The 25,836-nt window shown below is 43.5% G+C and overlaps 1 protein-coding gene across 1 annotated transcript in view; it reads right to left on the bottom strand.

Moving 5' to 3' along the window:
• ZNF2 (zinc finger protein 2) overlaps positions 1–25,836 on the bottom strand; it is a 35,080-nt gene that overhangs the window by 4,357 nt on the left and 4,887 nt on the right. The window contains exons 3-4 of the mRNA XM_081156402.1: positions 2,921–2,991; positions 1,601–1,727 (exon numbers count right to left, since the gene is read on the bottom strand). Of these exons, the coding sequence (XP_081012528.1) occupies positions 1,601–1,727; positions 2,921–2,974 (181 nt within the window). The 5' untranslated portion in view covers positions 2,975–2,991. The remainder of the gene's footprint in view (positions 1–1,600; positions 1,728–2,920; positions 2,992–25,836) is intronic.

A 25,836-nucleotide genomic window follows, 5' to 3' on the forward strand; every position in this document is an offset into this window, starting at 1 on the left:
GCGTCGACCTGGGATCCAGGCAATCAGGGTTTGATTCCCGGTCAGGGCACATGCCCGGGTTGCGGGCTCGATCAATGACTCTCTCATCATTGATGTTTCTATCTCTCTCTCTCCCTCTCCTTTCCTCTCTCTGAAATCAATAAAGGTATATTTAAAATAAATAAATTAAATAAATAAATAAATAAAAACTGGATAATGAAATAGTGTTGATTTGCAACCTTGATTTTTTTCACATAACAATAAATTTAAAAATTATTTTATTTCAGTTAAGCACAGATCTACCTCACCACTTTAATGGCTACCTGATATTATATTGTATGAAATAATCTAATTTATATAATCTGTTGATAGATATGTCAGACTGTTTTTAATGTTTTTCTATTAAAAAACAATATGATGAATATATTATGTGCTGCTAATCCTATTACTTCCTTGGGACAAATTTCTAAAAGTGAACCTACCCATTTTTGGTTATATAGATTCCACTCCTGGAAATAGTCTTGAGGTCTAAACTTCCCTTGCCCCCAACTTGGAAAAGAGAGGCACTTTCTTACTGGGCCCCAGGATCATCTATCTAGTTGTATCCTGATTCTCTGCTGACAAAGAGGCCATATCCATCACCTCTCTGTGGCTTCCTGTCTCTGACCTGAATTCTATATTCCCCAGTATTTCATCCCACCAAAGCCTGTGGCAAAGGCATAGTCTCCCTTAATGCTCCATGAGCACTATTTTATTTCCCATATTTAGCCTGTTTAAGCTAATCCAGGGAGTGTTACACTTGCTTTTTTGAACTGCGTCGTATGAAACCTACAATGTGACTCCTTTACTGCCACCTGCTGCTGGTTGTAAGCCTGGTTCTGAATCTGTGCCCTCTCTCAGCCTGTTATTCTGGAAGCTCCTGAGAGGTTTTCATCACCTACAGGAGCCCAATCTTTCTTGTCATGAATACCTGACATCAGCAGTAATTCTTAATTTACCCTTTGTCATGCAAGTCTGTAATTGCAGAGTTCCTTCTGTGAGCATCTAAGACTGCAATTAAGACAAATATTCAAAACCAAACACAACTCTAGTGACCTATTCTGAGGCACAACATTGTATTCCTACCTCCACACCACCTTTTAAAGTGAAACACCTCTCCCCTCCTCCTGTGCTTCTCTGAGAAGAACTTTTCCCTCAACAAGATGGCCCCTCATCCCACTCTTACTTGTCTGGATGAAGCTGAGTAAGTTACCTAACTGATGAGCTGGGCATAAATAATTTGGCTTCTTCTGTTCACCCCTCTGGTGAGCCAGCTCCCTGCAGCAGGTATACATCTGCTCTGCTCCTCCAGCCCTCTGTGCTGCAGGGCCAGGCTGCTGCCATAGAGCGAGGGAGCCTGTGGTGGTCCCTGCTTATGGCTCAGGGAGCAAGTCTGTCCAATGCTGGGGTTCAGGATTAGGAAGCCCACTGTCACTGTACACCTGAGCCACATCCTTTTACTCGTCTATCTTGTCTCTCAGTGGTTCAGAACTCAGGTGGGAGGAGAGGTATCAATTTATTAGCCCTCAACCTCACATTAACACAGCACAGGGTCCAGCTACTTACGGGAAGCTGTCCTTACCTAGTGAGACAATGCTCTCATAATTTTCCAGCATCACCTCCTTGTAGAGCTCCCTCTGAATTGGGACCAGATGCCTCCACTCTTCATCCGTAAAAATCACGGCCACATCCATGAATGTCACTGATTCCTGGAAGCACAATCACATTCTCCCTTACAACCCTTCTCTTCCTGTGGACCAGACAAAACTGTCATAAAGATGACAGCCCTGGAGGTTGTGAAGGGAGAGGAAGGAAAATGGTTCTGACAAAGCAGGGCTTTGATTCACTTGGGGAAAGTAGCATCATCCCCCTTGGTCATAACCCCACCCCACCACAATTACAGCTGAGCCTCTGAGTATCACGGGTTTTTTTTCAGACTCACAGAAAACTTCCAAGAAAGGAACAAAGAATTCCCATGGACCCCTCACCCAGCTTCCCCAAATGTTAACATCTTCCATATTTGCTTTACCTTGCTATTTCTCTGGTATATATACCTTCTCCTGTATTCTTCCTGAACTTCCTGAGAGTAATTTACAAACATGGTGCCCCTCTGCTCATTAATATTCTAGTTATATTTTATAAAAATAAAGATATTCTCGTGTATAATCACAGTATAATTATAAAAATCAAGAAAATAGCATTGACATTTTACTATTATCTAATCTATAACTTTATTCAAATTCCACCCATTGTCTTTTTCCCCCCCAAACCCTTAAAACAACGATGTTGATTAGATCATCTTTAGGATCCCTCTCATTTTACTCCAAAGTTCTGTGATTCTGTAAGATTGCACCTTTACCCCACATCCTAAAACCCCAGATGAGTCTCTAGTGTGTCTGCAGAAGTTTTAAGCCAGAGCGTGGAATTCAAGACCTTTTGTCTTTGGGTGCGAATGGGGCAAGCACACATCTCTGCCCACCAAACTCTTCTCAGGACTCTAACAACCTCACTGAGGTACTCTCATTCCCCAGCCTAACCCAGCATCCTTGGAGTGTCTGGGGCCTGCTTTCAGTCCATACACAGAGAAGTCAGGACTAAACCAGCTCACTGTTCCCCAAACCTTCCAATCAGACCCATACAATCATTTTTTAGGCAAAATCACTAAGCGTGAAGGCCACAGGGGCTGTGTGCCTGATGACAGGCTAGTGAGCACGTGTTCAAAGCAAGAAAAGGTCACTGAAGGTCACCATAAGTCACATGGGAAGGAAGCATTCCCTATGGAATCCTTCCTCCACCTAGTGGATCTGATAAAAAAAAAGAAAAAGAAAAGCTCCGGGATAGAGAAAAAAAGGGGTTACATAATGGAGACAAAGTATTTCAAAAACAGTAAAGTCTACGTCACCTGGCATCTGGCAGTCGGAGCCACAGCAGCCATTCCCTCCTGTGTGCTCTCCATTAGGAAAGGGCAGAGTCCTGATGAAGTAAAGGTGTGGGGGGAGAAAGAAAGTATGAGAGAGACCAGTCTTGTTTGCAGTTTTTTGACCCATGAAGCAAGAAATCTCCATATACCAGTGAGTTACATATGCATCCTCAACTCAATACCCTACACAAAGGGAAGGAAAGTAAAGCAGGGCCAGGGGCAAGCCCACCCCGCCCCAGACTAGAGCAAAAGGCATGGATACTGCTCTTTTGAACACAACGTGGTACTTGTTTTCCCGTGATCCTAGAGGCAAAGCTTTGTTCCTGGGAGTCAAAAACAGATTAAGCCTCATACTGTACTTATAAATTCACATTCGATATTGCCCTGAATGGTTACTGGATAAAAAGCGTAAGAAATTTTATAAATGACTACATGGATAATATATGTCAAATAAATACCCAAAGCCTCTTCAAAGGAAAAATACCCTCTTTATAACCCTGTGCTCAAGGACATGGGTAGCCATGTTGAACGGGCCCACGGGTGGGCTACGCACAGGCTGACTAGCACGTTGAAATGTGATCTGACTTGAAGAGATGGCATCCTTCCTCAGGAATGTAAACTAAGAAATGTCAAGACAAGTGGGTGATGAGCTGAAAGGATATGACAGACTTGGAAGTAGCCATGAGGATTAGGGGAGCCAAAGTTACCAGGAAGCAGAACCCATGAGTATGCGGGAGGTAGGACTAAATGCAGAGGGGAGAGCAGCCCAGTCACATTAGTGGTAAAGCACTGAAGCAAAGACCCAAGAATTCCTAGCCCTGAAGTACCACCCCTGGGCTCCGATTTGCATGGAGACCAGCCTTATTTATTCTTGGATTTCCATAAGACTCCAACCCTCTTAGGCTTTGTGTGAATCCTTACTACTACACTCTCTTTAGCTAAGTATGTCTCATTTCTCACAATCGAGCCTAGTTGAAACATAGTTAAATCAAGCATTGCTGGGATTTATGAATGGGATGGGGAGAGAGTGTGGTTTGGGAAGGAGGAAGGGGTAGGGCTCGCTGACTGCTCTCCTGCAGTCAAGGGAGTATGTTCACTGATCCTTGTTTTTCATTCATCCATTATCCAACCAACATGTATTCAGCACTAACTACTGATACCAAGCCCTAAAACTATATATGACACTTTCCTTGTCCTCTAAAAGCTTATAGCCTAGCGCATAGGACAAACTAGCGCATAGGACAAACAAACAGCCAAAATAATATTTCACCACAGGATGGATAAGTGCTGTAAAGAGACATGCACAGCAAGCAGACCGTGAGAGCGCGTCAGAGGCTTGCCTAACCCAGATGGAGGGAGGGAGGAACAGGGCAGGTTTCTCGGCAGAAATGGGATCTAAGGTAAGTTGTGATCCTGGGGAGAAGAGTCTAGGCAGGAAAAACACCTAGTTTTCAAAAACGAGGAGGTGAGTCTTTCAAGGAAAGAACTGACAACTGCAACTACTTTAGAATGGCAGGTGCCCAGGCTGCGAGCGGAGCTGTGGGGAAGGACCAGGATGGAGAAGCAGGTGGAAGCCAGCTGAATCCAGGAGAGCCCTGTGCGGTCCCTTTTCTGTACGTGGCATGGGGATCACGGGAGGGTTTAAGCACGCAAGGGTCATCATTCGATTTTAGAAAGATCATTGCAATTTGTATCATGTGCCTGGAAATATACTCTTTGAGCCAACAATTCTCCGAGTTTATCCTAAGAAAATAAGAATATATGCAAAGCTTTATCTTAATCACCATTAACGCTAACATTTATTTGTTTGTTTGTTTATTTGTTTTTATTTTTTCAGTCTTCAACTGAGGATATTTTTCAATTGCTTTTAGGGAGAGTCGAACGGAACGGGGGTTGCGGTGAGAGAGATACATCGATGTAAGAGAGACACATCAGTTGGTTGCCTCCCGTACGTGCCCCAACGAGGCCTGGGGAATGAACCCAAAACCCAGGTACAGGCCCTAGACCAGGAATCAAACCCACGACCCCTGGGTGTGTAGGCCAACTCTGTAACCACCGTGCCACACCAACAGGGCAACACTAACCTTTATCAAGAAATTGAAAAGTGTTTTCTCCACAAACACTGAGATCCAGGAATGGCACTGTGCTAAGTACTCCTTATGAGGATAGTTTAATTCCACCCTCATAAGTCAATAAGGCAGGCACTGTGTTGCAGTTTAGTACTGTGTGTGGAAACCTTCTAAGCTCTTTGCATGTATTATCTCACTTAATCCTTAAAATAATACAGAAAAAATTTGAAATATACTGAATTTCTAAATAGGAAATTTGATTAATTTATGATCCAGCTCATCTATACAATGGAACACCATTAAACAGGATATTGACTAGCATTTTTTCAGAATTTGCATTTGCTAATTCTTTTCCACGATTGTTCCTGCTCAGAATCAGCACCTTGCATTACCCATTTTCTCCAGCATCTCCCTTCTTTCCAGTACCTTCTTCCCCTATGTTCAAACAGATACAGTCATCCTCTATCTGAAACTATCTTCACTGAATCCCACGGCCTACCTCTTGCCAAACAGTTCTCATTTAGGCTTTCCTTTCATGACCAAGCTTCTTGGATGAGTAATACACACCTAACCACTCCGCATCACCACCACCTATTCTTCTTGAATTGTTACTCTGCTCCTGCCACCCTTCACACACCTGAAACGGCATGCTTGAAAATTAACAATGCCTTTCTGAGCTCTTTCCAATAATCCTTCTCTCCTTAACTATTTCTCTGCAGCTTTTCACTGTTTTGACAAGTTTCTGCTTCTTCAGGTTGCTGTAGCTGCTCTGATAATGCACTAGCCTGACTTTCTTCCTCCCACTAACACTGCATCTCTCTATGACTCTTTTTCCTAACCTTGCCCTGGGAACACTGATGCTGCCCAAGGCTCAGTCTTTGTACAATGTTCTTCTTGCTGTCCTTCAGAAAGTCCATTCACACTTGGCACTCCACTTTCCACGTCTACAGAGATGGTTCCCAGCGTAGTCCCAACACCTCTTCCAAACTCACCTTGCATTTCCAAATGACTGAAATTTTAAATTAGGCATCCTGCCAGCACCTCAAAACCACCTTCCCCTCTGCAATCCCCCACATCAACTCTTCTCCCTGGTTTTACATTTCTATCAGATGTTCCAGTATCCTCCCAGGTGCCCCCAATTCAAACTCCTACCTCCCTCTCTCTCTTTCTTAATCTAGTCAGTCACCAGGTCCTTCTGACTTTTCTTTTGCAATGTCATTTGTACTCTTCCTGTCACTGACACCATCACGACTGAGGTTCATAACAGCCTGCTTCAGGATGACTGCCACTACCAACAATTCCTAACTGGTTCCCTGCCACTAGTCCCTTCCTCTCTCTAGTCCTGGATGTGTCCTCTAGAACAACTGTCCCAAAATAGTTTTATTCCCGTCAGTCCCTGGATCAGACCCCCACAATCATGTTGCCTATGTGTCTTGTCCTGGTCCTCTATGGGACCTCCTCCATGAAGCCCCCCTTCACTGTGGTCACTCACGTAGAGACCAAGTAGGGAGCTAAACAGTCAATCTGAGGTGGTTTCTGGGAAAGAGGGACTGCAGTGGGGGACTCCCTAGAATGGTGTCAGTTCGACCCATCTTTAGTAAGCACCCATAATGGGAAGAAGGGGCAGGAGGAGTGGAGTATTTTAATATCATAACTTTGGGGTCAAGTATCTGTAACTTTATGCAGTTTGATCTCTGGCTCTGCTTGAGTGACTAAGCAGCTCTGCAATTTGAACTCTGACTCTGTCTACATGACAAACCGCACTCCCTGTATGGTCTGTTTAATCATTACCCGTTTTACAAGTTTGTTTTACGAGCTCCAAGGGAAACTGAGGCAACGGTCCCAGTCTTGCGACACCTCCTGCTGCCCATGTCTCTTGACTTACAACCGTTGGCCATACCTCCTAACTCTACCTGCTGACCATGAATTAACGGAAACTACAAAGCCCGGTTGCTCTAATCCATCAGAAAATGTATAGTGTATACTTATGGCTTTGCTTCCTTTGCAGCCAACCCCCTTAACGGTCAGCTTCTTGTCGTTTTTGCCTTTAAAAGCTCTGATCCACCTCCCCTGTGATTCATCCCAGAGGCTCTGTCTCCCTGGTCTGCAAACCATTTCTGAACAAAACTGTCTTCTGTCTCTCAGGAAGGCCTCCTGAAGGTTTCGTTGACCGGAAGACTCAAACTTCCAACCTGAAAGTTGGCATGTGACGGACAGTGTATAGTGGGTGTACCTGAAAGCGCGCACACACACACACACACACACACACACACACACACACACGCACTGAGGCAGGCTGTTCCGTGTCACCCCGTCCTACTCCCACAACACCTCCCCCAGGGCCTCAGTGTCCCCTTCTCACGGCCGCTGCGCTCACGCCGCATCTCAGACACACACGGCCGCAGCCCTCACCTCTGGGACACCGCGCTCAGGACCCAGGAAGACCGCTTCTTCAGGTCGGGGAGGCAACGGGCCTGCGCACAGGGCTCTGCCACCTGCGCGTCCAATCAATGCTCGGCCTACGGCACGGACTACATTCCCCAGAAGTCTCAGCGGCCGGCGCACTTAAATATGACGTATGAAAATCTGCGCACGCACACGCCTCTGAAAGGCTGGCAGTGCTGAAGTGAGAGGGACGTAGCTGTGCGATAGCCGCGACCGGGAGAGGCAACCGCTGTGGATGCCCAGGCTTGTGGTCACCCTGAAAGTACTGACCACGCGTGGCGTCACGTTCCTCCAGTCCTCCGGTGGGACATGTGGCTTTCCGATCCTTGGGGCTGTCCTTTACCTCTGGTTTTCACCGCCTGGGGCATCGAGTCGTTTGGCGCTCGGAAGGGACTTGTTTCTGCTTCATTTTGCCCACCTTCTGGAATTTGGTTCTGAAATTTGAGCCAGAGAGACTCCGAATTTGGTTCCGAGGACGGGGCTGGGCCTGAGGCAGGGTGTGTGCACATTTCTGCGTGCTAGAAGAACCTAGGATACAGGTGTGTGTTACTGGGGAGCCGCCCGACAGGCCAGCAGCTTGAGCGCGCACCTGCCTGTCTTTCTTGGTACCGCTGGAAGGGCCCTGGTTGGAGACATCGCAGGGATTCTCAACCTTTGCTGCGTGGGAATCACCCGAAGAGCTGTAGACATGCATATTGATGCCCAGGGCTCACTCTGAGGAGCAAGAGTTTGGAAAGATCTGCAGGTGATTTTAATGAGCAGCTAAAGCTAAGAACCACTGAGCTAGAGCTTCAGGGAAGACTGGTGATCACACAAAGAATAGGATAAAATCCTACTTCAGGAACAAGTCTCCCCTTTTACTCAAAAACCCTAAATTACCATAGGCAAGGCATTCTCACAACCCCTTGTGACCACTGTTCTGTTTTCTACCTTTAGTTTTGCTTTTTCCAGAGTGTCACATAAACAGGATTATACAGTATATAACCTTTAGAGAGTAACTTTTTTTCAGCATCCAAAATCTTTTTAATGTGAGGATCTGAGATTAGTTTAAAAATATAGAACACGTCATGAATTTGCCCGTCATCCTTGCAGAGGCCATGCTAATCTTCTCTGTGTCTTTCCAGTTTTAGTATATGGGCTACCCAAGCCAGGCAGAGTGACTTCTTGCAGCATAAAGCTCTTGAAACCCATTCATGTTCTCATAGAAGTGTCTGACTAGGAAGAAGCAGCAAAAGGGACTGTTGGGGGTAATGCGGAAAGTTATCAGGTTACTGGGAACTAGAGCTCCCCTAACAGCACTTGACATCCAGTGGCATCCCAGAGCACTCTGAGTGGGGAAGGAGGCATCTCTGCTAAGCAGTTGGTTAACTCTCCTGTGTAACATGAGCCTCTGGATCAAGATCTGTCTTTCAGATTCTACATTTAAGAGTGGGAAATTTCAGAGAGATGCAAATTAAAACCACAATGAGGTATCACTTCACACCTGTCAGAATGGCTACCATCAACAAATCAACAAACGACATGTGCTGGCGAGGGTGTGGAGAAAGGGGATCCCTAGTACACTGCTGGTGGGAATGCAGACTGGGGCAGCCACTATGGAAAACAGTATGGCGGTTCCTCAAAAAATTAAAAATGGAGCTGCCTGTTGACCCAGTGTTTCCACTCCTAGGAATGTATCCTAAGAATCCTGAAACACTAATCAGAAAGAATATATGTACCCCAATGTTCATAGCAGCACAGTTTACAATAGGCAAGATCTGGAAACAGCCCAAGTGCCCATCAGTAGATGAGTGGATTAAAAAACTGTGGGATATATACACCGTGGAATACTACGCAGCTGTAAAGAAGAAGACTCATACCCTTTGGGACAGTATGGATGGACCTGGAGAAAATTATGCTAAGTGAAATAAGCCTGGAAGCAAAAGACAAACATCACATGATCTCGCTTATACATGGAATCTAAAGAACTTAATAAACTGATGAACAGAATAGACTCAATGACATGGAAGCATAGATGAGACTGACGAATGTCAGAGGGATGGAGGAGGGCAGATGGGTGGAGGGGGAGAGCGTAACCAAAGAATTTATATGCACATATGCACAACCCAAGGACACGGACGATGGGCACAAACCCATCACGGTTTGGGGAAAGGAGAACCAGCCTGTGCTCGAGAGAGCGGGGAAGGCTCGTGGAGAAGAGGGGACAGGGAGGTTCTGAGGGTGTGGACAGGTGAGGAGGCCATTAGAGGCTGGGTCCCTGTTCAAATGTTACCTTCCCCAATTAGTGAGGAAACAGACTTCACTACTTCCTGGCTGTATGACCTTAGAAAAATCACATAAACGCAATGTATTAGTTATACCAGCAGTAAAATGAGAAAAATCCTGTTAGTGATAATGATGAAAAAATAATAGCACTTACTGACAATCAAGTATGCGTCAATAACTATCCTACACAATTTATTTACACTAACTCATTTCATCTTTAAAACATCCCATTTTGATGACTGGCAACTGAGGCACACAGAGGTAAACTGAGGAAGGCAAGGCACAGAGACATAAAGTAACTTGTTTATGGTTATCTAGCTAGTGAGGAAAGGAGCCTAGTTCCACAACTAGGTTATCTGGCTTCAAGATCTTAACCACTCAGTTATGTGACTACCTCCTGTGGTTGTTGGAGTCTTCTAGCAAATGGAATTGTTGTGTCCCTGTCAGCTTCCGTTGTGATGGGGCTAATGGGGATGGATGATGGTGGTGATGGGGATTGATGCCAGAGATGGATTCAGGTTGGGCTGTGGTAGGCTGGAAGTGGAGGGAGCACCAGGTGGAGGGCTGTGAATGCATCCAAGATGGTTGTTTAGTGATATTTTAGCTTGATGATAGACATATTTAATTTTCTAGCCAATGGAGGAAACCCCCACCTATAAGGAATCCTCTCAAGTAATTAGTAGAGTAATAGTTTAAACTCTTTGGCCTTGATGTAGACCGGTATATCAGAGAGCTTAGCCTAGATCAGCCCTCTCCCCCCCCCCCATCTCAGTGGCTCACACTAACCAAGGTGTATTTCTTCTTTAACAAACCAGCAGTGGGCTGGCTGTGACCCTGCTCCCACTCTCTTTGCTCTGGGATTCAGGGCGAAGGATCAACCCTGCTCTGGGATATGCTGTTCTGTGGCAGGGGGACAGCACAACATGAGAAGCAGGAGATGGCTCTTCAAGCTTCTGCTCATAAGTGGCATGTGTCACTTCTGCTCACAACCCGTTGTCCCAAGCAGGTCATGTGTCCAAGTCTCATGTCCATTAGGTGGGAAGTATAAGCCTCGTAAGCCTCACATAGTGAGGGACCCAAAGGGAGAAGCAGTGAATATTTTGAACAAATAATTAGTCTCCCCCTGCCTATGTTCTTACAAAATTCACTTATCCTACTCCACATAAAATCTCTCCTCAAGAAAGAGAACCCCATCCTAATCAAAGCATCAGGATGAAAGTCCTGGGTGGTGTGATAGTCTTAACATCAGGTCTGGATGTTTCTGAGTATCGGGACCTGTGAACTAAAAGGAAAAGTTGTCTGAGTCCATATGTATGACATACAGTGGAACAGTGGGGACAGGATAACCAAAATAAACACCCCAATTCAGAAAGAGGAAGCATGGGAGGTGCCCAGCAGTCCCAGGGCCATGACAGTTATGAAGTTCCACTGGGCACACTTAGTGAGGCTCACTGACCTCGGAGGTGGTGACATCTTTGGCTCTGCCCTTGTTCTGCTCCTGGGTGGAGCTCTCAGTCCAGTGTTTTCCTACGCTTTTGGCTCTGCCCTTGGAAGTCACTTCCTTTGCAGTATCCTCCTTGGTCACAGACAAAGGTGATAGTGGAATAGAAGCTCTTGAGGGCTAAGCAGCTTTTAAATCTTGCTTGAGTAGGTTGATGGCCTAGGGATTATTTTCAGGTTATGAACATTCAAGTGTAATGCTCAAAAACATAATCAGCTTTTTATGTATTTGCTTCTGTCAGCTCCATGTGTTAGTAGCTTTATACACAGTTCTTTTGGAAATATGCCCCTCTCTTTAGGGGCTTTTGGGGTTCCCTTAGAAAAGCCATACTTTTGGTCACTCTAAGCAATTTGGTCCCACCAAAAGAATTTACTGGGATCCATCTGAAATTATCCAGAGGTTTAAACAAAAGGTTTGATAACCACATCCATGACTTGGTCCTTGTCATTAGATTGAGTTTTAATCACTCAGTGCCATGCAGAAGTCTTATCTATGTTGTCTTTGACCAGTAGGAAGTGAAAATTGGTTAAATGTCCAACCTTGCAATTCCTGCAACTTCTGGACGTTTTCTTTTGCCTTCCATTTTTATTTTGCAAACCAGCAAACTCTCAAGCTCATTTTTTCTCTTGTAATATTTTGTCCAATGCTGTTAATAACAACCAACTCACACTACTAATGTTTCCAGCGTCTTCTCATAACATCACAAGCCCATGCTTACATTGTTCATCTGTCAACTTACTATAGGCAGCAGTGTCACCAAAGAGTTAGCCACCCATTACAGGGGCTGCCATCTTGCCAGTAGTTTCCTCATTGCCTAGCCCTGAAGCCTATGTCACATATTTTAGGCTTTCTGCTAGGACAGAACCCCAGTTTGAGCACCAGTTTTTTTAATGAGTCAGTTTAGACTAGTTATGCTGTGATAACAGCAAACCCTCAGAGACTTACACTCACATCACACGCAAGGGGTGGCTTTTCCCACACCTCCTTCACTCTGGGATCACTTACCATTTTCAGAGCAAAGGGAAGAGAGCAATTGCAGAACTCTCATGGGCTCTAAAAGTTTTTGCTCCTAGTAGCTCATGTCACTTCCTCCACATCCCACTTGTGAATGATTATTGGACCACACCTGGGTCAATGGGATGGGAAGTTATATCCTTGGGGAGGGGCAGTGAATATTTTGAACAAATAAGAGGTTACTGTGGCAGTGAGTTTTCCTCATTTGATTATTTTGGATTCTTTTGTTAATGTAAAGTTGTTACTTTGACTTGTCCTATGGAATCTTTAGTGTCTAAGTGGGATTTGATTTTTAAACATTTTTGGGGCAAAGTAGTGGTAGTTTATGCTACCTTCACTTATCTGCTTTTTAGTTCGTGGTATATGGATTACTGTGTAATCTAAGTCATGTGGGAGGTGTTCTATTGCTATTATAGAGGGCGACAGGATAGTTCTGGCTGGGACCCACAGAATGGTTGTATCTTGTGGTGACTTGGGACCCAATTCCATTCAGGAATTGAAAAAGTTAGGTTTTGGTGGAGAGGGTTCATGCTAATCAAACTCACAAGTCCTATTGATTCACTAGATGACTACTTGATTTACTGTAGCTGAACTGGGTGCTGGCTGCAGATATGTGGATAAATTATTATAACCCCCAATTATTTGATTTGGCCTTAGTAAGAATTGTCATTAAAATCATAGGTCACAAGTTTTAAAAATACTTAATTAGGAGACTATTAATACTAGTGCATTTGAGAGTACAAATTACTCGAATTAATATTCTTTTTCATTCTCAAATGCACTGCTATTAATGTCTGTTGTTTAATTGATTCTAATTAAATGCAACTAAACTGAGAATAAACCTCATGAGGAAATGGATTGCATTTATCTCCCCCACCTAAGAGGAATGTCTCTGTGGGCCTGATTCTTGGACTACATTTTTAAGCAGCTTGATGTTGATATAGGTGGACATTAATGGGATGCTCAACCCTTGGAGTGACTTAAAATATTTTTGACATGACAAATCCCAAAACTTGGCATTGGGCTAGCCAGGAACTCTCAGAATCCCTTCTTGCATATCCCCAGGTTCCATTCAGACACCCTCCACTCTCCTCCTCAAGGCCAATGATATGCTCCTAAGGGTGCAAGAGTGTCTTCTGTGTTTCAGGGCCTGTTGGCATTCAAGGATGTGGCTGTGGAATTCACCTGGTCGCAGTGGGGACAGCTGGACTGTACTCAAAAGGACCTGTACAGGGACGTCATGCTGGAGAACTTCAAGAACCTGGCATCCCTTGGTGAGTTCAGCTCCTTCAAAGCCTGCCCATCAGGCCATGTTTATTACCATGGTATTTAAAAGCTAGGAATGTCTGGGCCTGTTGGCTGAGTTTCACCCTGGGGTTCTGGAATCAGACATTTACAGTTCTCTTTGGGGCCCAGAGTTACAGTATTTTTGTTGCTTATTCCTCAGAAAAGTCCTGCTCCATACAAAATTGAAGAAGTTTCATGGCTCTTCCCCCTGATACTTCACATTGCCCATTCTTTGGAGGCTCTCCACACCTACAATATTTCTCCACCCTCAAGACCAGGGGCCACAACCTTGGCCTGTAACATAGGCTGACACGATCTTTTCTTTACCATCAGGACTTCTGGTGTCCAAACCATATGTGATCTGCCAGTTGGAGGAAGGGGAAGAGCCAGGCATGTTAGAGAGAGAAATCTTAGCAGGTGCCCACTCAGGTGAGTATGACCTAAGCTGCATTACACATAGTAAGGACCAGGTGTGGGTGTGAAATTGCCCTGAATCCTTTGTCAGGGGCACTTCTTTGAGAAGATTAGTCCACTTGCCAGGAGCCCTTAACTCCAGTACTTTGAGTACTTGTAGGCTTTTGTAATTATCTCTGGTGTCAGAAGAAGAGATGTTCATTTCTTCCTCTAGTGTTTACTCTTCCTGGTATACCTGACTCTGCCCACCTCTTCCAGGGTCTTGGTGCTATACACCATCACTGGATGTCACACAGTCAATGTTAGGTGGAACCTAAGGATCAACAGTTGTATGTGGCCAAGCAATCCTATATTAGCAGGATTATGGGGGCTAGTACGGGATCAAACAGAACAATTCAGTAGCCCAGAAATGAAAAGTTCATAGGCCAGGACAAACAGATGATGTCAGGGAGATCAAGGTGAGTATACTTCAAGCTTGATTAAGCTGAGCTGCACCAGGTGTTTCCAGGAACAAGGACTGCTCCTTGGAAGCTGTTAATGGCATATCTCTAGGATTATTTATTCCTAGGTGGCTTGAGAGTACCTCATGAGCTCCACTCCTGGGGCAGAATTCTGGACTCAAAGCTCTCCTGACTGCCATGTATAGTCCAAGCATACTAGAAGGAATGACAATCTGTGCCATCTCTGAAGCAGAATCATAGCTTCAGGCCAGAGTTAAAGCTTAGGAAAGTAGTGCTCAAAAATCCTGAGACCACAGTCTGAGGCTTATCACAAGAACCTAGAATAGAGGACAGAGAGGGAAGATGCTGATCTCTGCTCATCTCCTCTGTATTAATACTTTATCGATCTTTTCTCCTTCCAGAATGAAAGCAAGGGTCTGATGTCTGGATCTAGTCTCATGATCAATATGTCTGTTTACAGTGGTCTACAAATGTGGCTGTGTTTCAGAATCTTGGGGAACTTGTTAGACATTCAGATTCCCAGGAGCCACATGAGAGTGACCGGTTCAGAATTTGGCCTCTGGGAGCACTGGCTAAGCCTCACCAGTTATTTCCCTCTATGGAAGTGTCATTATTATTGTATTAGCTTTCTATTGTTGCTGAGACAAATTGTTACAAACTTAGTGGCTTTAAACAACACAGTTAATTATGTCACAGTTCCTACATCAAAAGTATGGCATGGGTCTCACACAGTTACAACCAAGGTATCAGCAGGGCTGCATTCCTTCCTTGAGTGTCTATGGGAGAATCTCTTATCTGTTCATTTGAATTGTTGGCAGAACCAATTTCCTGCAGTTGTAAAACTGAGGTCCTCATTTTCTTGCTGGCTAAACTGAAGGGTCTTCTCAGCTTCTGGAGACTGCTACATTTCTTGTCTCATGGTGCTCTTCCTCCATCTTCAGAGCCATGAATTATGGGTCAAATCCTTCTCACACCACATCTCTCTGACTGAGCCAAGAAATGTTCTCCCATTTTAAGGATGCATGATTAGATTGGGCCCACCTGAATGATCCAGATATGATTAATCCTGGATCATTCAGGTGGGCGGACATCTTCCTACTCCTCTCTCATCTTTACAGTCTTTGGATTTACCTCGTGTACTTAGACTCCAAACACTATTCTCTCAGGTTTGCCTAATCTCCAATCACCTGCTTATCTCTTATGTTTGACACCTCCAAAACCTTCCTCAGACATATACCATTCTTGGAAGAAATTGTACACCTCTTTTAGATATTATTTTAAAGGTTAATTATCCCATATCCATTCTAGGACTTCACTTCCTCTTGGCAAAGAAAACAGGTAATAATAGAATGTCTCTTTTTCCCCCCTAGACTGGGAGAGAAGGCCTAAAGCCAAGGAATCATTATTAAGTCAGGGAAGTTCCAAAGAAGAATTATTCCAGATAGCATCAGTGGAAAAACACAGTAGAGATGCATTCTGGTCCTCCAAACTGAAGGCAACCTGTGGTTGTGATGACCAGTTAGAGACACATCCAGAAAAACAGGAGAGACATCTGAAAGAAATGTCACTCACTCACAAGTCTGCTACCACCCTTAGGGGAGATCATGAATGCAGTGAATTAGGGAGAGCTTTAGGCTTAAGATCAGTCCTTGTTAACCAATGTGATATTCCTACTGGAGAAGGATCCTATACATACGATACAGAATTCAGACAGACTTCAGGGAGAAATAACTCTCAGAGAACTCATCCAGGGAAGAAATCTTGTACATGTAATGAATGCGGGAAGTCCTTCCATTTCCAGTCAGAACTTTAGGTGCGTCAGAGATGTCACACTGGTGAAAAGCCCTACGAGTGCAGTGAATGTGGGAAAGCCTTTGCTCATATTTCATCCCTTATTAAACATCAGAGAACTCATAATGGGAAAAAGCCCTATGAGTGCAATGAATGTGGGAGAGCCTTCAGCCAGAGCTCATCTCTTGTCTTACATCATAGGTTTCATATTGGAGAGAAACCCTACAAGTGTAATAAATGTGGGAGAGCCTTTGGTCATACTTCATCCCTTATTAAACATCAGAGAACTCATACTGGAGAAAAGCCCTATGAATGCAGGGAATGTGGGAGAGCCTTCAGCCAGAGCTCATCTCTCATCGTACATTATAGGTCTCATACTGGAGAGAAACCCTACAAGTGTAATAAATGTGGGAGAGCCTTCAGCCAGAGCTCATCTCTCACTCAACATTATAGATATCATACTGGTGAGAAACCCTACAAGTGTAACGAGTGTGGAAGAGGCTTTGCTCACACTTCATCCTTTATTAAACATCAGAAAATTCACACTAGGAAAAAACCACAGTGAATTCAGCGAAGATAGGAAGGCTTTCAGCTGAAGTACACATGTCACTAAACCTCAGAGAATAGATATTGGAGCGAGATCCTGTAAGTGTCATGTATGAGGGAAGACTTGGAGGACCCATCTTGTTCAACATCAGGTAGGACATCCTGAAGAAAAGTGCTGTGGATGTCAAGAGGGAAAGTGGGCTTCCAGTCACACCTCCTCCTTCATCAAACATCAGAGAAACCGTGTGAAAGAAGTCAGAGAAACCATGTGAATGCAATGAATTTGCAAAGGCTTTAGTCAGCATCATATTGGGGAGAAGCCCTTCAGTCACATTGTTCTAGGAAAAAAATCAGGTAACATACTGTAGAGGAACTCTGCAGGTGTGGTAAATGACTTCAGCAATACCTCTTCCCTTACTAAGCATCAAGAACACACACTAAAGAGAAGTCTTGTGAAAGCAGCAGATGTGGGAAGGCCTTCCGTAAGAGCTCATCCCTCATTGATCATCAGATAATTCATTCTTGAGAAAAACCCTATGGACATGGTGAATATGAGAGAGCCCTCAGGCAAACCTCTTCCTTTGATAAACGTCAGTGAACTCATCCTACAAGCTACATACCCTGGGAATGAAATGCATGTGGGAAAGCCTCTGCTGGGTGTCCCACTCTTTTTGCATGTCAGAGAACTTGTACTAGGGTGACTCTGAATTTAGTGAAACTGGGAAAAAACACTAATATATAGTTCAGGCTCCAGTATATGATCAGGCTTCATCCAAAAGAGAAACCCTAGGAGCTTAATGTGAGGAAAGTTCCTTCAGATTGGAGATTGATAAAAGTAGAGCAGAAAGGAAGTGGAGATTTTCACCTGGTGGGGACTATTTTTATAAGTACACTTGTGTCCTGCCTCCCCATCCTGTCAGGGGAGAGGGGTGTTATTTGGGTGACAAAAATGGAGGCTGAGAGATCTACCAGTGATCTAGCCCAACCATATTTTAGAGCTAAGTGATCTTCAGAAAGTGCCACGCCCTCGCCTGCACTGGCCTGGGCCTCCCCTGGTTCACAGCTGTAGTTTGGGGACCTAGAAATTGAAGGCCTTCCCTGCACAAGACCCCCATGCACTTCTTTCTCTCTAATGCATGTTACCTTTTTCTAAGAGGCAATACCAATTTTTAAGTTTGAGCAGGAAACCCCCACAAAACCTGTTTTATTAGAACTTTATGCTACTAAACTGGAGTTTTTGAAATGAAATGAAAACTTTTTAAGTATTAAAATCACTGAAATATGGGAATTATAAAAATTTCAAAACCTCAAGAACATTATTCTAAGTGAAAGTAGCCAGGTGCCAGGGGCCATATATTGTATAGTTTCATTTATGTGAAATGTCAAGGAAATGCAAATCTTTAGAGACCAAGTAGATTAGTGATTACCTGGGGCTGAGTGGCAATTGAGAGTGACTGCAAATGTTCCAAGGAATCTTATTTGGGTGGTGAGGTGTCCTAAAACTGGACTATGGTGATGGTTGAACAGTTTGGTAAATTTACTAAAAATTGTTGAACTGTGCATATAAAATGGGGAGAATTTTATGGTATATAAATAAAACTGTTCTTTAAAAAATCAAATATACAGATACACTAACTATTGCTAAATTAAGTTTTCTATCATATCTGTTACTTCAATTTACCTGTGTATCTTTGGTATTACATTTTATTGTCTGTAATAGTTACCCCTAAGCTTACTGGGTCTCAAGTTCATATTATGTTGCCTCAGCAACTTTTGTCAAGAAGTCAAGACCAGGAGCTGGTATAGACCAGAGACATCTTGATAAAAAGAGCTTGGCCCTGGCCGGCGTGGCTCAGTGGTTATAGCATCAGCCTATACACCAAAGGGTTGCAGGTTCAATTCCCAGTCAAGGACACATACCTGGGTTGAGGGTTCGCTCCCTGCCCCTGATCAGGGTATGTTCGGGAGGCAATCAATCGATGTCTCTCTCACATTGATGTTTCTCTCCACCCCTCTCTTTCTCCCCACCTCTCTCTCTCTCCCCCACCTCCTTTCCCTCCCTTCCACTCTCTCTGAAAAGCAATGGAAAAAAATATCCTCATGTGAGAATTAACAAAAAACAAAACAAACAAACAGCTTCTACTAGAACAGTCCTTCAAGCATTTAAAGTCCAGATGAGGAGGCTGAGCCCAGAATTCAGAGAATCAGTTTAAAGTGAGTCTATGTAGACAGACGGGATCTAGGGATCCAAGAGGTTGGCCAAGGCAGAGGGAAGCAGGCAGGTGGGATGCACAGGAGCCATCTGGGCCACTGAGATCAGGATGCCAGTCTATAAGGCTAAAAATCATGTGCATTTCTTCCCAGAGAGCCAGCTTTCATAGGAGCAGAAGTAGCAAATATTTTACATTAGTAATAGCTTAATTTGCTTTATCTCACCTTTTCCCCCAGTGTTCTTCCATAACCCCCACTGAAGTCACTTTATACACCTGGATGCCTGCAACAACTTTGTAGCTAGTCTGGGTATAAAATTGGTCCCTCCTTGTGTATCTCTGCCATGTTAATCATTACTGTGCACCTACTGCCCCTTCTGAAAGCCTTCATACTGCCTACAGGATAAATCCTCACCCCTCTGTTTGGCATTTGATGCCCTCTTCAGTCTACCCTAACCTGCTGCTGCTCCTGACAAGAACCCCTATTTCAGACAAAAGAGCTTGCTTGCCATACCTCAAACGTGCCTCCACACTTCCTAGCCTATAGGTGTTTGCCCATGCTGCTCCAACAGCCTGATGCCCTCTTGACTTATCTAAAGACTAATAATCAGTCAGAACCTGTTCAGATGGTCCCTCAGGGAAGAAGTCTCTTGAATACAGATTCAAAGCCATATCTATTCATTTGCAGTTGAACAAGCATTTTTTGTTTGCATACGTATTTTAAAATGACAGCTATTTGGACTTGGGGTAGTTCTTATCACTGTCTTGACCTATTTAAATCATTTGTTGTGTATCATCTTGCCCTTATCTCCTGAGCCAAATTATCAGCCACTTCAGGTCATTTCCCATACTTCCTCTGAGAAAGGAGCACACTATATGTGCTTGCTAACCATTTGTTGATTTGAAAAACAACTTGTATTGCCCAGGTTTTCTCTGTGCTTCTGATTGACTTTACACTATCATACTAGATGAAAAGCATTCCTTTTAGAAAACTACCAATTAAATATTTTCTTAGAAAAATACAATGTTGCTTCCTGTAATTATTTTTCAGATTTAAATATAGATTACCACTGTTCCATCTTTGGGGAGTGAAGTGTGTACACAAAAATGCATTGCTATTTTATTTTGTAGTGTTACCATGACTTCTCAAACCAACCACCCAGAGGTAGGCCAGACTTCACAGGTTAAGGATACAGTGCCAGACAAGGGTGCTCTCACTTCAGATACCAGCCACAAATTTGGGGGTCCCTAGGTGAACAACTTCTGACCAGCTAGCTACAAATTTGTGAGTTCCCATTACTCTCTCAGGTTCTCTAATTCTCTAGAACAATTCTCAGAACTCAGGAAAGTACTATATTTATTATAATGTTATTATAGCAAAAAGATACAAATCAAACCAGCATAAAGAGGAGACATATAAGGTGAGATCTGGAACCATCCCAAATGTGAGGCCTCCATCTTTTCCAGGAGCACATTACCCTGCTGGCATATCGATGTGTAACAATAAGCAGAGACGCTCACCAGGGAAGCTCACCAGAGCCTCTGCCAGAGTTTTTATTGGCATTTTATTATCTTGGAATGGTTGATTGACCACTAAATTGAACTCAATCTCCAGTGCCCCTCCCCTCCCTGGAGGTGGGGCTGATAGTATATGGCTCAATGTCCTAGCCTTCTCATCATTTGGGTCATCTTTCTGACATGGCCGGCCCCCATCCTGAGTCATCTCATTAGCACAAACTATTTAGCATAAACTATGAGATGTGGTTTCAGAGGCCCACTAGGAATATTACTCAGGGAATTCCAAAGATTTAGAGGTTACCTCCCAGGAACGAGGGACAAAGGCCTATCAAGTTCTTTATTACACAAGCACACACACTCAAATCAATGTGAAAATGCTGCTTCAGTTGTTATTCAAATAAACAAGTCACAAATGTTAAGACTGTACTTGAGACATCCCTCAACAAAGAACTGCAATATACCACTTCTGCCTAGAGACCACTGTCAGCTTAGACATGGACCCATGCCTGATGGCAAGGGAGGCTGGAAATTGAAGTCTTTTTCCCTAGGCAGCAAAGAGCCCAGCTAAAATTTGGAGATTCTATTACCAAAGAAGAAATGAAAGATGGGTGTTGACAGATGCCATGAATCTGTGCCTCAAGACCCAAATACTCCAAAGCCATTTGGGAGTGAGGTCCCATGCATGATACTCTCTGGGTCTCAGTCTTCTCCTATTAGATGAAGGACTTTGCACTTTTGGAAATAAATGAAGACCCCAAATGAGAACAAACAGGCTATTTATTCAGAACGTGCTATAGCAAGGAATCAGCCACTACCACCTGCATTTGGCAGAGAACCAGAGGCATACAGAGAATAATAAAGCTTTATAATGGGGGGGTGGGGGGGAAGGAAGCTTCAGGTATGCCCTAATTTAGGTTGTTGGCACAGAATGCTGGAGGGAGCAGGGCACCTTATGTAATTGGTTTGGGAGCATATTTAGCTTTCTAAGGTTGGTCCTAAGTTGGAAATTGGGGGCAAAAGTAGGAGAACTAGCAGTCTTTGACTAAGTTGTGCCTGTTGTGAGCTGACAGTCGCAGAGGCCGTGGTTTGGCTTTCAGGTTGGTTGCTGCAAAGGTGCAGGTCAGAGTTCTATTGTCATATGTGGTGTATCTACTGTCCACTGGAATATTAAGTCCCTCAGTTCCCCCTGTTGGCCATTCTCTTGCTTGAGAGAGGCTGACCAATTCAGAGATCCAGATCTTCACCACTTGGGGATTGTTCAGTTGTCCACAGTAAACTTATCATGAGGTCTTTTGGATCTTTTATGTTGTTGCATCATCATGGCACTCAACTGATGAGACAACAGTTGTACAGAAGCATTGAGCCAAGTAGCATTTTTTAAGCTGATATAGAGCCTGTTCTAGCATGCCTGTTCCATCAATCCACACATAGCGAGAAGTAATAGCAATGGCCCAGATGCTACCACAATTAGTCAATAAGAAGTTTATACAATTGCTCACAACTGCTTGTGCCAGTAAGCTGAGGCAGATCTGCACATCTTCCATCAAGGGAACAGGTGCTGTCATTGATAATTTCTGCCAGAGGCAGTGATGGTTCTTACAGTCTTTTTGTTTCCCATCATTGGAAATACTGCTCCAATTGTTCACTGAACAGTGAGTTGGCAAGTCCCCGAGGTAGAGTGCCTGACAAGGGTGGCCTCCTTGTGGAGCTCCTGCCTGAGTTGGATTTCCCAACACTGGTGACTTAGAATTAGTGTTTCTATATATAGACAGGTTTTCAAATACTATTCCTAAACTGCATGAGTTTTTAGTCTGAGGAAAACAAGACCAGTTGACCTGGCTACAAGGAAGTAGAATCCAGTAGGGCCCATAGAGATCCAGGAAAAAGGAGTTGTTTATGTAAGATTGAACCAAAGCTTTATACTTGCTGTGTGACATGTTCGGGTCTCTATTTGTTTCTTTCAGGTGATAACTGACCCATTACCTTGCAAAGCTTGAGTTCAAGTCTAGAATTACCTGGGGTCTGACCAATAGATTGTAATAATTGGCTCTTTTCTGGGAGAGATACTAGCCATAGGTTAATTTGTTTAAGGTCATTTGCCCCTGTAGGTGCAAGTTGAAAAACCATTGGCTAAAATTCCCTATAGTTTCATTTGATAAGACCAGAACTGTTCACATATATTTATCATGGTGGTCTGGCAATGGGTGGTGTATCCAGCGCTGGTAAGATCAAGAGCAGTGGCTACCGTTTGGAATGATCTAAGAATGGTGTTGGAATGAGTGTGTTTTGACCTGACAATTACAGTAAAGAGGAAAGAAAAAAGGGGCCATTATGACAGGTGATGACCACCAGGGATTCATAGAAATGAGAATAACTCCAAGCAAGCAGATGAAAAACAAAACAGGACTTCAACACAGGTCTTGGTCTGACATCTTAGGCAGAAGCTATCCACTAACTGAGGTCATCTATTTGCTCCAAAGATCTTCAGTTTGTACACTTCTGAAGATCTGTTGCTTCCAGAGTAGCTCGGAGAAACCTCAGTTTGAAGTGCTCTCCTGGAGTAGGCTTCCAGTTGCGTTGATTCTGAACTTCTTTAGTTGTGAAATATGGACTGAAAATGGACTGCCCAGGGTCTCACTGCTGTATTTGTTAGCAGTACCTGGTAAGGTCCCATACAATGAGGTTCAAGAACAGTTTTCTCTGATGTCTCTTCCAGTAGACAAAATCTCATGGTTGAAGATCATAAAGAGGCTATTTAGGAAGATTCTGTGGGAAGGTGGCCTTCATCTATCGATGATAGCACTGGGTATGGTACATGAATCACTTGTAATATTTTGCATGTGTGCATGCAGCCAGGTAGAGTTTAGCATTGAAATAAATCACTAAATAAACAGGCCTTCCAGTTATCACTTCTTAGGGAGATAACTGATGTATCCTCAAAGGAGTGAACCATATGGCCATATGGGTTTCTGGCAATACCTTTGGCCAGGGAGCTAGCACGTTTCTGAAAGTTTTGCTAATTTTAAGTTAAGAATGCCATCGGTTCTTTCAACCTTTCCAGAATATTGTGGAAGGTAAAGGCAGAATAGTTTTTGAGTAAGGGTTAGTGCCTTATGGAGTTCTGTTATAATGGTTCTTGTAAAGTGTGTGCCCCAGGCTGGAAACACAAAATCAGCTTTTAGTGACTGTAAGGACTGTAGTTTTTCAGCAATGAAATGCTTCAACCCATCCTCAAAACAGACATATAATCACTAAAATACATTCAAATCTCATGAAGGGTGGAAGCTGGATAAAATTCATCTCAAGGTGTCCAAGGACCCTTGAGGCTTTTTTGTTCCTGGCCATGTCCCACCTTTCCATTTTTTTCCAGGATTATGTTTATAGGTGACACATAACCTAAAGATAACCTGTTAAAAATCTGTCTTTTAAAAGTTTATTTACTAATGTTAATTTATGAGAGTAACCAATTTGTACTATGATGGGTAGTTTCATGGAAGTTAGCTGATAATCCATTTGAAATCATCTGGTGCCACCAAGTGGCCATCTTGGGAGCGCCAGAGATGACCTGAGTGAAAGGGTCCAATTATTAACTCCACCCCCCACCCCACCGCCTCCCTCTCCCACCCCCCAAATAGGGGCTAACCACTGATATCTTATAATGGCCTCTTTGGATTCCTCGTTAGGAACCTCACCTTGGCTAAGGCCACTTGCTTGCCATAATATCTTGCTAGAGCATTTCCTTTCACTTGCATCTTACCTCTTTTGCATGGGCCTCCGCCCTTATAATAGCCCCCTCTCTAGGAAGTAGGAGTGAATCTGTGAGTTCCTTAGGTTGTAGTCCATTTTTGGTGAGGATTCTAGCAGAGATCAGGAAACATTTGTTTTCAAGGCATCTCAAAATCATGTGCTGATCTCGAGTACATCTGCTATCTATGTGTATGCCTATTCCCTGGTCTCTGGTTAGTCAACAAATTATACATAGTAAGAGTAACAACTTCTACCATCTGGGCTGGTTTTACCCTCACGTAGACGACTATGTTCTAAAGAGACCATAAATTAGTAACAGCATATCCTGCTTGATACTCTCGTTTCATTTTTGAGATTTGACTCACTAACAAAAAATATTAGTTCAGGCCCTGGCCAGGTAGCTCAGTTGGTTAGAGCGTAGTATCAATACGCCAAGGTTGCGGATTGGATGTCTAGTCAGGATACATACAAGAATCACCCAACGAATGCATAAGTGGAACAACAAATCTCCCTCCCTCCCTCTCTCTCTCACTTCCTCTATATATACTCAAATAAAAGAAATATACTAACCCCTGGCTGCTGTTGCTCAGTGGTTAGAGGGTCAGCCTGTGCACCAAAGGGTCTTTGGTTCAATTCCTGGTCAAAGGCACATACGTGGGTTGAGGGTTCCCTCCCTGCCCCCAGTTGGAGCGCCTGCGGGAGACAACCTGTCAATGTATCTTTCTCACATCAATATTTCTCTTGCTCTTCCCTCCCTTCCTTCCACTCTCTATCTGAAAAGCAATGGAAAAAACATCCTCTGGTGAGGACTCACAAAACAAAAAAAGAACTATATTAGTTCAGAGGGGTTTTTTTGTTTGTTTTTTTACATATATCTTTATTGATTTCAGAGAGACAAAGGGAGAGAGAGAGAGAGAGACAGAAACATCAATGATGAGAGAGTCATTGATCAGCTGCCTCTCCCCCTACCCCCCAGGATTAAGCCCACAACCACTGGGAATTGAACTGCGATCTCCTGGATCATAGGTCGATGCTCAACCACTGAGTCATGCCAGCTGGGGTAGTTCAGAGTTTTTAATTGAAGTCTCTAATAAGTCTGAGGTTTAAGCATGGTACAGAAAGTTTCCTAACTGTGGTAAGACAATTGTGAGGTCCTCCTGTTAGGAGCAGGAGAGGGGCAGGATTCAGAGTGCTGCAGCAATGTGAAAGGGAGAGCGTAACAGATTAGCCTAAGATGTTAATTAGCTGGCTGAAAGTGTAAAACTATCTCTATTCACAGAAGGAATGATCTTATATATAGAAAGTCCTAAGAAATATATACATTAAAAACCTAGTAGAGTAAATGAGTTCAGCAAAGTTTTTGTATGCAATCAGATCAATATACAAAAATCAGTAATATTTCTATACTTGATCCATAAAAGAAAACATCAGCAAATTGGACTTCAACAAAATTAAAGACTTTTGCTTGGTAAAAGACCCTGTTAAAAGAATAAAAAGACAAGCTACAAACTGGGAAGAAATATCTGCAAACAACCTGTTTGAAAATGTACTGATATCTGAAATATGTAAAAACCCTCAAAACAATGGTAAAAGATGCCAAACAATCCAACTAGGGAGTGAGCAACCGTTT

Source organism: Miniopterus schreibersii, assembly GCF_964146895.1.
Source record: "Miniopterus schreibersii genome assembly, chromosome: 13".
In the NCBI taxonomy this organism is placed as follows: domain Eukaryota; kingdom Metazoa; phylum Chordata; class Mammalia; order Chiroptera; family Miniopteridae; genus Miniopterus; species Miniopterus schreibersii.